Below are 15,462 nucleotides of genomic sequence, written 5' to 3' on the forward strand. Positions count from 1 at the left end.
TGCAGGAATGTTGCCATTTTCAGGGCAATAAGGCTAATCTGGCTTTTTTGTCAATGTTTGGTGTTTGTAAAATGAGTGGTAGGGATGGTGGGCCCCTTCTTTAAAAGGCTTGCTCTCCTTGATGTGTGTGTTGTCAGAATGGGGCAATTTTGAGGGTCACTGTTATTCATAAGCTTTGGGCAAAGGATCCTGGGAGGTCTCCCCCTCTTATGAAGGTTTGTGGTGGTAGTAGAGATTTGCTCTACCTGAGACAAACCATCCTTTGACCTCCCTTCAAAATGTTTTGCTACTTCAGCTAACCTGACTTACCTGTTTGTTGTAGAAGTTCAATAAGCTCTTATGTTGAAAAGAAATTATCAGAGCTTTGCTTTAGGAAGGTTGTTCTAAAAGCCTTAAATAAAATGGGGTATATAAAAGAGCCCATGAATAAGAAGGCTGAAGATCTGAAGATACTGTTGCAAAATCCATAAAGAAAAGTGATGATGGATTAAATTAGAATAATATCAATGTAAAGGGAGAAGAAAGGATGTAAATGAGTTTAATTACAGTAAAATTGACCATACCTTGTCAGAGGGAGGAGAGGAAGGAATAAAAGATAACTCCTCAAACTTAACATATACAAAATAGAACTCTACATCTTCATCTTTTTCTGACTTCCTTATTTCTGTAATGGTAAAATCATCCCAGTCACTCAGGCTTGAAATCTCAGCTATCAGGACACCCAGGTGGATATATCTAATAGAGAATTAGACATACAATTTCTTACTTTCAGATGTTTTAACAACCAGACCTGTGACACTATTTTCTGGAATAATTCACAGAGCTTTGGTCATTGAAACCATAGGATTAACTACAATTTAAAAATAATAAGCCAATTAAAAACTAAGACCCTAAGCATAACACCATCCTTATTTAAGTTTAGTGTGGCTTTAAAAATCTTTGGATGTAGTTATTTGAAATAAAACTATCCATTGGCTATAGATACCAGAATCATATGTAATTATGTATGACTTAAATTGTAAGATGCAGTACATAGAATACTGAACATAAGAGTCAGAAAGACCTAAGATCACATCCTGCCTCAGACATTTACTAGTTGACCCTGTACAAGTAATTTTTGTACCTCAATTTTCTCATATATAAAAGATTACAGCATTTGCCTCATAACTTTGACAAAATAATCAAATAAGAAAATATATATAAAACTTTTTGAAAATTTTCAAGTACCATATAATTATTATTTATTATAAATATATTTTAATTATTATAAAGTTAAGCAAATATCCTTCATTAAGATGTGACTTATGTTAATGGCTTATCCTTCATAAAGCATTAGTGAAGACATAGAATAATTTAGTGAAAAATTAATTGTAAATGGGGCACAAAGATTTAGTCAATTCTTAATTTTTCATAGTCTAAATTGGAGTTTGTTCTATACCTTCTTTTTCTAAAAGAAACCCCAAAACCCAAAAAACTACATTTCCTGAATTAAACTGCACCAGAAAACTTAGGTAAATGGAATGCATGTTTGTCCAATAAAATTCATACCATATCATCTCTTTATTTGCAAAGTTGATGTCACTGTATTTCTTTGAATTTATTTTTGAAGATATATATTTGCTGGATATGGTAATTCTAGATTTCAGAGGTTTGATTTCTTCTTTGGACTCTATATTTTAATCTACTGATTGTTTATTTTCTTTTAAATTCATTTGATAACTCTCTCTTTGAAATTTCTTTAGCATGCAAGAGAAAGTGAAAAAAAATGGGAAGTCGGTAAAGCAAGAACTAAAGGATCGTGAAGTAGTTGAGACCAAGATTCATTCCATAAAGTCTTGGATTCAGGAAACAAATGAATATTTGTTAAATCCTACAATAGAAATAGATGCTCAGCTTGAGGAATTGAAGGTACAAAAATTATGTTTTATCCCCATTTTGATTATAAGGATTTTGGGGGGTTGTTTTTGTATACAATGCATCTGTGAAAATTGTGAGTGGAACCTTTTGAGAAAATTTTAGGGCACATGGAGTGTGGTAGTGGTTTTGGGTAAGATAAATACATTTTGAACAGTGTTTAAGAGACTAAGATTTGGTTGTCATTTTTTCAGACATGCTAGACTGTCTGTGACCTTGCATGGGGTTTTCTTGGTAAAGATACTAGAGTGTTTTGCCATTTCTTCTCTAGCTCATTTAGTAGATGAGGAAACTGAGGCAAAATAGGATGAAGTGACTTGTCTATAGTTACTGTCTAAGGCCAGATTTGAACTATGAAAGATGAGTCTTCCTGACTTCAGGCCTGGCTTTCTATCTAGGTACCACCTAGCTTAAAGACACTGAGAACCAGGAAAATAAATGAAGGAAGACTCCTATCTATTGAGGTCTTTATGCTAGCAAATCTTTTAGAGAACAAGTATTCCTATAATGTTTTTGCCTCAATCTTAGTATGCCTGCAAAATGTCCCTAGAAAATAACTATAGTATTTTTTTTGTAAAGAGAAACATATTTAATACATAATATCAGACTATTGATTGCTTTGTGGGGAAATCCTTAGCTTATCAATGTATATGCCAATATAGTATAAACTACTAAACATAGATCATAAAGGCCATCACTGCTTAATAGAAAACAAACTCAACAATAATTACCTCTATGTAATAAAAACAGAATTTTAATAATAACAAACTTTAAACAATTTAACAATAACAACCAATTTTTAACAATAGCATGCAAAAATATAATTGTAATTAATACCTATCCTATGTTTAGTAGGGCTTGTTTGAACATTAGAGCACAAATATATTTTTTTTCCTTTCAATGACAATAGGTTGGGAATGGGGTACAATAAAATCTTTAAGGTAGTCTTTTCTTTTTCTTCATGGATAGGAGAAGAGAAAAAAAAAAACATTCTGAGTAAAACTTAAAAAGTTCTCATCTCATTTGCAGTTAAAAAAGAGGAGAAATTAAGTGCTACTTTAGTGGCAGATAGGAAAGAATACGGGGAATTGGAGTTAAGGGATAAACCTAGAAACCCTGCCTCCTATTTCTACTCAATCTCCTTCATAATCCACACAGATTTCTCATGTCTGTCTATGAGAATGAGATATCCTTAAAGGATCCTTAATAGAAGACTATTATAAAGGCAGTTTAGAAGGAAGACAGTTTGATACCTATTAAGGGATGAAGAATTACTTTCCTCCTGACAGTTACCAAGATTGTATTTCTGATAGAATGTACTCCTCTCTGTGATTCTCTAAAGATTATTCCTATACTGGCATGAATTAGTTGGGGAAAGAAAGATTATTTTACTGTCCTCTCACCATTAAAACAGCCAGAAATCAACAATTAGGCAACAGTACATTACCAATAATGAGAAGAACTTAGGACGTAATTTCTGAGCATATGGGTATTAGTAATAAGAATATTAATAAGAAAAGTAAAGAGTCATCTCTCTGTAAGTTGAAGAAACCTGTGACATTACCAGATACAGGAGGAGCTAAGATAACCCCTAACAATGTGTTTATTATCAGTACTGTTCACAATTGTGATCACAAACTTTAGTTTGACCCTATTTTTGTACCCAACTACAGGTTTAAGCATAATACACAAACCTTCTCTACTTGTTCTTGATAAAGTTTTCTCTCTATACTTCTAGGCAGTCAGAAATGATTTGATTTGGGTTTTGTTTGTAGGGTCTTCTGACTGAAGCCACCACTCGCTACCAGGCCATTGAGAAAATAACTGAAGAACAGAAAAATAAATACCTGGGTCTTTACACAATATTACCTTCTGAGCTCTCTCTTCAATTAGCTGAAATAGCAATGGATATTGGGACTATACGTGATCAGGTAAAAAATATTCTACCTTTTCTTTTTAAAAAATATTTTAAAAGTTAATAACATAGGAAGTTTTGTTTTCCAAAAAATACTCTAAAATTTTTATTGTAAAACAGATTATTATAAAACAGTGTTATTTAGTAAATATGTTCCTGAACAAGAATATAATATCCAGTGACATACAGTTATGGTATTTATCATTAAAGCAAAAAAAAAATCTATAAATCTCTATTATAATTTAGAGTCATCAAGTTTTGCTTCAAGTCCTTTAAAATGTACATGCACATATTGTATATTTTGACTGTATAGGGGCCCAATGTATACATTATGTTATACATTAATATAGCAGAACTCCATTATTGGGTATTCCCTTCACAGGTACAGAGAATAACTTATAAGAACCCAAATGGTAACAACCTATCATCATATTTATACATAGCCCTGGAGAATTGGTGTGACCACAAATTCATTACCCTGTGGTCAAACTGGTGATGAACTTTTTCCAAACTAAGTATATTCTTAGTGGAGTTGATAGAACTTTTGGATAAATGGCATAATAAAGAGTGAAGACACAAGTTTGACTCCAAAATTATGGATCTGGATAATGTTGCTCTTGAAAGAAATAGGAAAGTTTGAAATGAAGGTATGTTTTAGGACAGGATAATGAATTCTGATTCATATACATTGTTTGAGACACCTACTTGACATGTCTCTAGAGAGACTAGAGAGAGATTAGGAGGGAGAAAGAATCTTGAGAGCCAATTACTTGGAGAAGACAATTTAGGTCGTTGTGACTCCAAAGGTTTTGCTAGCAAGAATGCTAACAAAATATTAGAGAGAAGAAAAGAGAGTCTAGGACAGACTCTTAAATAGAATCACAGTACAGGGGAAGGGGGGGGAAGAGGAATCTAGGTGACACAATGTATAGCTCTGTAGTGAGGAGGACTTGATCAAATCTAATCTCAGACACTTGATAACAGCTATGTGACCCTGGCCAAGTGACCTAATCTCAATTGCCTTGCAAAACAAAACAACAAAATAGGGGTTAAGATATGAATGATGATGTAGCAAAGGAGACTGAAGAACAATTAGAACAGGTAGTTGGAGAAACAAAAGAGAACAGTGTAATGAAAACCAGGAGAAGAATGTACCAGAAAGAAAATAGTGATCAGATGTTTTAAGGTGATAAAGAAGACAAAAGAAAAAAATTATTGGACTTAGCAATTATAATGTCATTAGTAATTTTGGAGAGACCCATTTCAGTTGAGTTTCCAGGTCATGATTCAGACTGCAATTTTGAAAAGTAAGAGAATTAGAACAATAAGTGGAGACAACAATAAGGAAGCCTGGACATGTTTGTAGTTTGAATGAGCTAATAAATGGGAAGAGCTTGGAGAGAGAGGAAAAATGATAATAGAGTAGTTTGCTGGAGAAAATTAAAATAGTCTGGATTAAGAATGTAAGCAATGTGGTGATCCTCTACTAGGAAAATACTCACTTATTGATCAAAGATTGGGGTAATGGAAGAGAAGGTGCAGGATGATGTCAGCATTTTTATACATATAATAGGAAAGGAGAGGATTCTCACTGCAAATGTCCTTTATTTTTAAAGAAAATTAGAGGAACTCTGCTGTAAGAGTAGGCTTTATTACAGAAGAAAAAGCTTGTAACAACTGGTGAGGAAGATTTGATAGACTGAACTAAAGAATAGTAAAAAGATTATTTTATTTAGTGAAGGCCCACTAGTAATAGATATGACTCTTGCTTTATGTGGCTGAAATAGAGTTCAGGAGAAGGTTATAGGATATGAAGACATTAAAGAAACAAGAAGTTATAATGTCTTCTTAAAAATCGATTAATTTTAACTTACATTACTTTATGAATCATATTAGAGGAAAAAATCAGAGCAAAAAGGAAAAACCATGGGAAATCTGTTGTCAGAATTTTTAAAATAGCAGTGGCCTGCTTTATTCTGTTCTCAAACTATTGCAGTTTTGGAAATATTCAGGGAGGATTTCTATTAAATAAGTTTCCCTTTTATTTCAGGGAGAAAAAAAGACAATTCTTAAAATTGAGATAGAACAGATTTTAAAATTAACTTTAATTAATGAGAGTCCCTAAATTCTAATTAAGTGAATTAACTGAATTGCCATTTATTTATTTTTCCAATTCACACATATCATTTTTCTTTTGTGAGCCAGGAAAGGGTTAAAGTGCCAATTTTTACTGACAGGATGCTCAGAAGTCTGACTCTAGATAACTCAAAAGCAGGCTGTTTGTTGCTATTCTTTAAAGTAGTAGCAAATTGCTTTTCTGTTTTCCTAAAGTTCCCAAACACTTAAATTTTCCATTAAGACTATCAGTGCAAATATATTACAATTTATAAATCCCTTTAGTGAACTTTAATTAGAGCTCCTTTAAAGTTGCTTTTACTATCAAATCTCAAGCAACAAATTTCACTGAACCAAGTGAAATCCTTCACTTATGTCTTCAAACCTTCATGTTTCCCTCCTGTAGCTAAGGAAAGAGGGAAGGAGGAAGAAAGAGACTCTATTTCCTCTATGCACTATCCTCCTAGTTTACATACATACACATAGAAATAATATTATTTATCTCAACACTGCCATTATATGTTGGTCCCATCTAAAAACTCATAAAGTTCTCAAATATGAAGCAATTACATCCAATAAAGCTGTTAAGTTTCATATAGTATGCTTTATGCTAAGCACTTTTGCAATCATGTGATCTTCACAACAATTATTATTTCTCTTTACAAGTCAGAGAACTGGACAGAGATAAAATAATTTGCCATAAATTACATAGCTAATACATTTCCACAACTGAAACAGAGAATGGTGGGCTTACCAAATATAGAAGCTGACTGGTTTTCTCATTTCACACTGCCATTCTGGGTAGTGCCAGGGACAGCTAAATTATTTCCAGGAAGTTGCTGGACAGAACCTGCTGAATGCAGGGGTGACTGGTGCCAGGATCTCCCTTTGATGATAGTTTCAAGTGCCAGGGCTTAGAGGATACTGACCATGGAGCTTGACTCCCACTCCATCCCCATTACTGCAAACTGAATTGGAGAATTGTTTGGGCAAGATTGTGTGGGTCCCCATGGCTATTGCTGCTTCCTCTACCTCCAGAGGTGGGAAAGAACTTGTTTCCTTAAGTTCTTTAGCATTTTCTTTTCTTAATCTGATCTGAGATAAGAGGAGTTAGCAAACGGAGGAACTTGGGCTATATTGATCTTGTTAGCAATCCCCATATCTGAGATACATTCAGGAATCCAAGTAGTGGAGTGGAAAGATACCTTAATACCTTTTGGGATGCTTTCCCAAAGGAACAGAAGGGAATCCTGGACAAGATAGGAGTCAAGGAAGGGTTAACAAAAACCTAGTTTATTTTTTATTTTTCTTTTCTTTCAGAATGGGGTTAATTCCTGGAATTATCTCCATTGTTTCAGGAATTGTTCTTACAATCTTAAAATGACTAATTGGCAAACTTATTAATCATTGCTCTGAAAACTTTGAGAATCTGCTAAAATATTAGTTTAATTTTAATTAGCTAACTTTATTTCTGTGGCCCACTGTAATGTGTGTTCTAGAGCCCCGAAATTGGGGTACCAAAATATACTATACTTTCTAGAGCCCCCACACAGGGGTGCCAAAATATACCATCTGGACTAGCTCTCTGGAGTATATCGGGACCACCCAAATCCTTAGTCTTAGTGGAAGTGAGGCAGGTCAAAGATGGAGTCCCTTTATTTCAAGTCCTCTCAGCCCCTAAATACTTTAGTACAATTACATCACTACAGTGCACTGAGCATGTGCCAACTATAGAACCATTACATCATCACATCACCTCAGCACACTGCTAAATATAGTACCATGACATCACCACAGCAAACAAGTGCTAACTATAAGCACTCTGCTATTGATGTATAAATGCATCTTAACTATAAATATCCCTTCCTTCAAATAGAACACTGGTATCCACACCCTCTTTGACTTCTCACAAAGGGTAAGATGCCCTAAGGGGAAATGAGGAACCAAACCAGACATTATCAGCTAGTTCCCTCTGGGCAGAAGGGTGAGAATTTAGGTTGTCTGGACAATTACAAGGTGAGAACTCAGGTTGACTTGACAGTTCTCTGGCTCAGACCTTTGGTTTGGGCCTTTAAAGGGAGTTTACACCTTAGGAATTCTAAGAGGAGCAAGTTCATTGGTTGGAGTACTTCTTCCCAGAAGCCCTTGCATTATCCCACGCCCATTCTCTGGGAGAATAAAAGAGGACAGCACTCCAGAGATAGAAGAAGTCTCTGCTCTACATCAGGCTTGACGCGGCTCTCTGCAGGAAGGGATGTCACTTCTCTGGACAAGAGTTAACAGCAACTGTCTGGAGACAACCTTACCTAGAGTTTCCCCACTATCTGCCGCCCTCTAGAGCACACAGATTGGTCAGAGCTGAGATCCACAGGAAAAGTTAGGTTTTTTCTCTTTTTAAGATGGAAATCAAGAAGGTTAAGAAATCTTTCCCAGCATTCAACTACAACATAGAAGGTTTTTTTTTTGATGGTGTTGCTGGCTACATTTTAAATCTTTCCAGGTAACAGAAAGTAGCACACAGAACAAACATGATACAAATATTCTGCATAGAGATGCAGACACAGACAAAATGACATGAAAGAGAATGTCCCATCTTTGCCAAAAGCCATCCTATAGCATACCTCTCTCGTCTGGCATCCCAGAGAAGATGGAAAGGTGGCAAAGGTTCCCCTAGAAACTTTGTTGAAAATTACAAGAATTTCCAAATCTGGGCATCCCCAGTCAAGGAAAATTTGTTGAGCATGGAACTCATGATGACCCAGACAAGCTTTCTCCCAGTTGTTTGGGGTTTCCAAGCTATAGGATTAAGGTAGAAAAAAATGAGGGGCTTACTTTGACAGAATGGAATCAAGGCGGGGGAGGCCAGACTCTCCCCATACAGGCCACCAAATTTTGAGGTTCAGAAGGCCCCCAAAAGGTTGGGGGGGTCACAGACTGGTATCACGAGTTGCAGACTTGAAATTATATCCAAGTCAAGAGGCAAAGTTTATTGTAATTGTAGTGCTAATTGAAGTGGGCTAAGTTCCAAAAGAATTTAGCAAAGAACCAAGAGAAAGAAGACAAATTTATCTAGTTCATGTCACTGATATGCTAATTTATGGTAGGAATCTGATTATCACTGATCAGCAGATTATGTATCTGACAGTCAACAATATTTGTAGAACTTTTCTAAGGCCAGAAGATTTTAGAATCATTGACAGAGCAATAGCACTCTAAGGTCAGAGAGCTTCATTGTCCCTAATATAGCTTCCCTAAAGTCTAAGGAAAGAAATCTTATTATATTCCTAGACCAGAATATTTTTAGAGAAGATTTTAAAGCTAGAAGACCTTCAGAATTATTGACAGATTGTTAGAATAGAAGCACTCTAAGGTCAGGGAGGTGGAGAGGGACCTCCTCGCTGCTGTTTCCCCTAGAAGCTATACTCCATCAGCATCATTGTAAGTATTCAATAATTATTAGTTGGTATTAACAATTATTGTGGTTGATTTTGCCATTATTGATTTTTTAGATCCAATCCAAAGAAAAAGAAGCCCAGAGAAGTAAAACAATGAATCAGGAACTTAGCCAAAAAATTCAGAGAATAGCAAAAGAATTGACAACTATTTTAACCAAATTGAAAGCAAAGACAAGTGATCTAGCTCAAGCTAAAACTGACCAGAAGGTAAGTAAAGAAGACTAGCACTCAGAGTTAATATTTTTAAAAATAGAGACAGAGAAAATGAAAAGAAAATTAGGGGAAAAATATTATTGTATAGATAACAAAATAAAATTAGCATACTATAGGAAAGAAACAGCAATCAGTCAAGAGATACATCACATTATTGGGAATTGTTATCCTTTAACACAATACAATTTGTAATTATGAAGAAATTATACTTAGAAAAAAAAGAAAAGTTTAAGTGAAATTAACTTATTTTATATGAAAATAAGTTTAAAAGAATTGGCCATAGTTAACTTATATTAGATTACTTGCTGTCTTGGGGAGGAGAAGATAAAGGAGGGAGGGAGAGAGAAATTTGAAACACAAAGTCTTAGAAAGATGAGTGTTAAAAACTATCTTTACATGTATTTGGAACAATAAAATACTATTGAAATTTTTTAAATTAACATTTTATAAGAAAAAAGCTCCTGAGACTTAGTGATTTAGAATTTCAATAAATTCCAATCACTATTTCTTTGTCTTGGAAACTAGTATAACATGGTGATTATTGTGAAGAATCAAATGAATAGTGGTATAGAAATTCTGGAATTTTATAAATAGAAGTAGATTAAATAATGTAAAATTTAAAAATCATAGGGGAGATTATTTTTAAATATAATGTACTTTTAAAGATATTGTATGCAATAAATTTATAGTACTAATAATATTTCTCTACATTTGATCAGAATGCTTCTAGGAAGTAAATAAGTAGCTACTTAGCATTGGATAACATAGTCATTTTGAGCGTGGTTCCTTACCTACATCTAGTCCAATCCATAATCCTTATCATCTCTCCTCACTCAGGGGCACTGATTTGTATAATAGCATGCTAACCAGTTGGTAACTTCAGAACTTAATAAAAAGGACATATTGTTCTACTTCCATTATGAGCAAATGTAAATTTTAACTTCTTGTTTTTAAAAATGAACAGACTGTAGGTCAAGGAGTTAAGTTACTGACTGATTCATCCTGAGTGGAGCAAAAAAAAAAAAAAGGAAAATGTTACCCACCTCACTCCAGCTCTAAGGAAATAAACATCATGATGATCCCATATACATTCTGTCTTTCCAGATAGAGAATTAGAAATAAACCATTATCAGAATAACACTATTCCTAAACTGTATAAATAACACAAAGGCAATTAAAAAAAAACTTTATTAACTGGAAAATTTGGAGGGATATATGACTTTGATATTTACTCTAGGCCCTTGGAGAGGAATTAGACGGTTGTAATATAAAGCTAATGGAACTAGATGCAGCTGTCCAAGATTTCGCTGAACAGAACAGCCAACTGGCTAAACAGCTGGCCAAGAGGATTGGGAAACTGACTGAACTTCACCAGCAAACTATTAGGCAAGCAGAATACAGGCTCTCCAAACTCAATCAGGTAAGGTTTCAAATGTACCATTTAGTATTCCATAAGATCTTCAAAATTTATTTTTTTCTTTTCTTTTTAATAATAACTACACAAAATATGATTATTTCATATAAGATTTACTAAAGAAGTGTTCTTAAAAATTGTGCTTAAATCAAATTCTTTTTAGATCAAATTACATTTCATATTACATTTCTCATACTGAGAGGTAGGTTATATAAAAGCAACTATTTGATGAATACTTTTATGCACTGAAAAAACAGCCTAAGAAAATGCTGGAGTTGTTTGTTTTCTGATCACAAGATCATAGACATTGTAATAGTTAGAAATTATATAATACATTTAGGTTTGCAAAGCATATTAAAAATCATCCAATCCCCTCATTTTAAAGATGAGGAAACTAAGACTCAATGTAATGCTTAGAAGACTTACTTAGGGTCTCACAGATACTAAAAAAATTTTCCTTACTGTTTCAGGGTTCCTCTCATTGCACTTTGGTGAATACCAATGCTAATGGAAGGAACAGCACAAATAATACTATAAAATGACACTTATATATGTTTTCCAAGACTCTCTTTGTATTCATACACTAAAAAGTATATAATTAGATCATAAGTTTTTTCCCCCAGAAATTTTTGCCAGCACTGTCTTCTTAATACCTTTTGACACTAGTGAAATGTCAGTCAATAAACATTTATTAAGTGCTTGTTATGTTCTGGGCACTGTACTAAGCCCTTGGGACACAAAGAAAGATAAAAGAAAGTACCTTCTTTCAAGGATCTTACAATCTAATGGAAGGGGAAAAATGCAAAAATTACATATAAACAAAGTATATATAGGATAAATAGAAAATAATCAACAGAAGAAAGGTTTTTGTTGTTCATCCTTTATCCCCAAAGAGGACCAGTGACATCATGATTAATTAGAGATAATTTTTTAAAGTAGGTATCTCTCCATTTACCATTTATCATTTTAGAGGAAAGGTGCTAGAACTAGAGGGACTGAGGCTTTCGATAGAAAATAAGATTTTAGCTGAGACTTGAAGGAAGCCACGGAGATGAGAAGGTAAATAAGTATTTCATTCCAGGAATGAGGATCAGCCAGAAAAAATGCCTACAGTGAGGCGATGCTATTTCTTAAAAAAAAGAAACTTCAAGGTGAACAATATCATTGAATTTAAGACTACATGGTGGAGAAGAAGGTGTAAGAAGACTGGAACAGTGAAGATAGAGGGTTAAGTTATGAAAGACTATGTCAAGTAAAGGGTTTTATATTTGATCTTTGAAATGATAGAGGAGCAGAGGAGCTTTTTGCATATAAGGGTGACGTGGTCAGATCAGCAATTTAGAAAAATAATTTTGGCTGTTAAGTGGAGGACAGACTGTAATGCAGAGAAATTTGTAGCAGGCAAACAATAGTCTGCTTTTGCAATAGTCTGATTGCAATAAGCAATCAGAAAAATCAAGTCAATATTTGTTAATTGGTTTTAGATCCATCAATACACCCTAATAGCCTATAATGACAAAGGGACTTGCATCAAATTGCATGGGGTAGAAATGAAGGAATTTTAATGTAACAAAAGGGAATTATTCAAAAGATCACTAAAACTATGTATATTTTACTTCCAGATAGAATTTTTTTTAAATCAACTTCATTATTTCTTACAGTTTCATTTATTCAATAAGTACTTTATTTAACAAAATATTAAATACTTATTTTGTGTCAAGTTGATTTTTTTTCTAGGAAGTTTGTTTATTTTTAATATACATTACTTTATGAATAATTTTGAGCAAGAAAAACCAGAGCAAAAGGGAAAAAGCATGGGAGAGATAAAAATAAAACAGAAAAAGGAAGTGAACATATCATATGGTTGATTTAAATTTAGTCTCCTTGCTTCTTTTTCTGGATGCAGAAGGCATTTTTCTGTCCAAAGTCTATTGGGATTGCTTTGGATCACTGAACCACTGAGAAGAACCAAGTCTCTTATAGTTGATCATCATACATTCTTGCTGTTATTGTGTACAATGTATTCCTGGTTCTGCTTGTATTGCTCAGCATCAGTTCATGTAAATCTTTTCAGGTCTTTCTAAAATCAACTTGTTCATTTTTTAAATAAAAAGTTATTTCATTTGTGGAAATATGTACAACGGAATTGCACATGTTCAATATATATTGGTTACATTCCAACTGGGGTAAGGAGTTGGGGAAAGGAAGGAAAAAATTAAAACAGAGTTTTGTAGGGGTGAATGCCAAAAATTATCTATGTGTACATTTTGAAAATAAAAACCTTTAGTTAAAAAAAAGAAAATTAATATTCCATTATCTTAATATACCACATGTTGTTTAGCCATTCCCCAACTGATGGGCATCTATTCGTTTTCCAATTTTTTGTTATCACAAAAAGAGCTGCTACAAACTTTTTTTTGCATATATGGGTCCTTTTCCCTCCTTTATAATTTCCTTGGGATAAACTCTGTGTGACACTGCTGGGTCAAACGGTGTGCAAGTTTTTTTTTTTTTGATTTCCAGGCATAATTTCAAATTGCTTTCTGCATGGTGGATCATTTCACAAATCCACCAACAATGCATTAAAATCCTAGTTTCTCACATCACTTCCAACATTTATCATTATCTTTTCTTGTCATTTTAACAAATCTGAGAAATGTGAGGTGGTACCTCAAGAGTTTTTTTAAATTTGCATTTTTCTAATCAATAGTGATTTAGAGCATTTTCATATAAATGTAGAGGGCTTTAATTTTATCACCTGAAAATTGTTCATATCCTTTGATCATTTATCATTTAGGGAATGACTTGCATTCTTATAAATTTGACACAGTTTATGTATTTTAGAAATGAGATCTTTATTAGAAACACTGACTCTAAAGATTTTCCTCCAGCTTTCTATTTCCCTTTCAATCTTGTTTCTGTTGGTTTTGTTCATGCAAAACCTATTTAATTTAATGTAATCACAATTGTCCATTTTGCATTTCATAATATTCTATAATTCTTCTTTGGTCAAAAATTTCTTCTACAAAGTTCTTATAGATAAATTATCCCTTGTTCTCCTAATTTGTTTATGGTATCATCCTTTATACCCAAATCATGTATCCATTTTGACTTTATTTTGGTATGGGGTGTGAGATGTAGATCTATCCTGAGTTTCTGACATTTATTTTCCAGTTTTTCTACTAATTTTTGTCAAATACTGATCTTATCTAGCATCTGGAGTTTATCAAATACTAGGATTACTATAGGCCTTGTTATTGAGTCATGTGTATCTAATCTATTCCACTGATCTGCCACTCTATATCTTAGGCATTATTAAATGGTTTTGATGATTGCTGCTTTACAATATAGTTTTAGGTTTGGTACTACTAAGCCACTACTCTTTGTATATTTTTTTTCATTAATTTCCTTGATATTCTTCATCTTTTGTTTTTCCAGATGAATTTTGTTATTATTTTTTCTAGTTCTATAAAATTTTGTAGAATTGTCATTTTTATTATATTATTGCAGCCTACCCCTGAGCAATTAATATTTTCCCAATTGTTTAAATCTGACTTTATTTGTGTGAGAAGTGTTTGTTATTGTTTTCATATAGTTCTTGGATTTGTCTTGGCAGGTAGACCCCCCCCCCCCAAGTATTTTATTTTATTGTAAATTGCTGGGCTAGATAGTGAATTTACATAAGACATTTCTGTATCCTCAAAGAGATTATAGTCTATGAGATCATTTTAAAAAGAGAAATTATAGTAGCTTTACAATGACAGTGTAGAAAACTTTGATTTCTTAATTCTTATAGTTAAACCAAAAATTATTTCATATTGATTTTTTTTAGGCAGCTGCACATTTAGAAGAATATAATGAGATGTTGGAATATATAATGAAGTGGGTAGAGAAAGCTAAGGTCCTGGTACATGGAAATATTGCTTGGACTTCTGCCAATCATCTTCGAGAACAATTCATTTCTTATCAGGTAACTTTAAGCATTAGTTTTCAAATATTACCTGAAGAGATAAATTGATACACAGTTGCCTTATTATGGCAAATACTACAGGGACTTGATGTGAAAGCATTTCCAATTGGTTAGTAAAAAAAAAAAAAGAGGTTGTGGTACTTTTGAATAAATCATTTTAACTTCTTGGTGCTTGAGGCAAATTTCTAGTGTCTTAAATACAGAATGAATTGTTGGAGAAATTAGCTCAACTGGAATTCTCTATGAAATCACACTCTTTCTTTATCCTTATTCCTGGGTTAGATCCACTAATTATCAGGGTGTTGAGGGGGAGGATTTGTTTTTAACAGGTATGATTTATTTTTATTAAAAAGTTCTATCCTAGTGATGGATAAATACTTTTCTATGTTCAAAGTTCATTCTCAATTGAAAAAAATCATTAAGGGACTTACTTCCTACTTAATCCAATTGTAATTTTTGGATCTAT

General features: G+C 33.3%; 1 protein-coding gene across 21 annotated transcripts in view; it reads left to right on the forward strand.

Moving 5' to 3' along the window:
* Positions 1–15,462, forward strand: part of SYNE1 (spectrin repeat containing nuclear envelope protein 1) — a 571,419-nt gene that overhangs the window by 375,286 nt on the left and 180,671 nt on the right. For all 21 annotated transcript variants that reach the window (XM_074309511.1, XM_074309493.1, XM_074309505.1 and 18 more), the window contains 5 exons: positions 1,743–1,908; positions 3,690–3,845; positions 9,454–9,606; positions 10,850–11,032; positions 14,859–14,996. In XM_074309511.1, coding sequence (XP_074165612.1) covers positions 1,743–1,908; positions 3,690–3,845; positions 9,454–9,606; positions 10,850–11,032; positions 14,859–14,996 — 796 coding nt within the window. The remainder of the gene's footprint in view (positions 1–1,742; positions 1,909–3,689; positions 3,846–9,453; positions 9,607–10,849; positions 11,033–14,858; positions 14,997–15,462) is intronic.

The sequence above is a fragment of the Sminthopsis crassicaudata genome, chromosome 4, assembly GCF_048593235.1.
Source record: "Sminthopsis crassicaudata isolate SCR6 chromosome 4, ASM4859323v1, whole genome shotgun sequence".
Taxonomy (NCBI): Eukaryota; Metazoa; Chordata; class Mammalia; order Dasyuromorphia; family Dasyuridae; genus Sminthopsis; species Sminthopsis crassicaudata.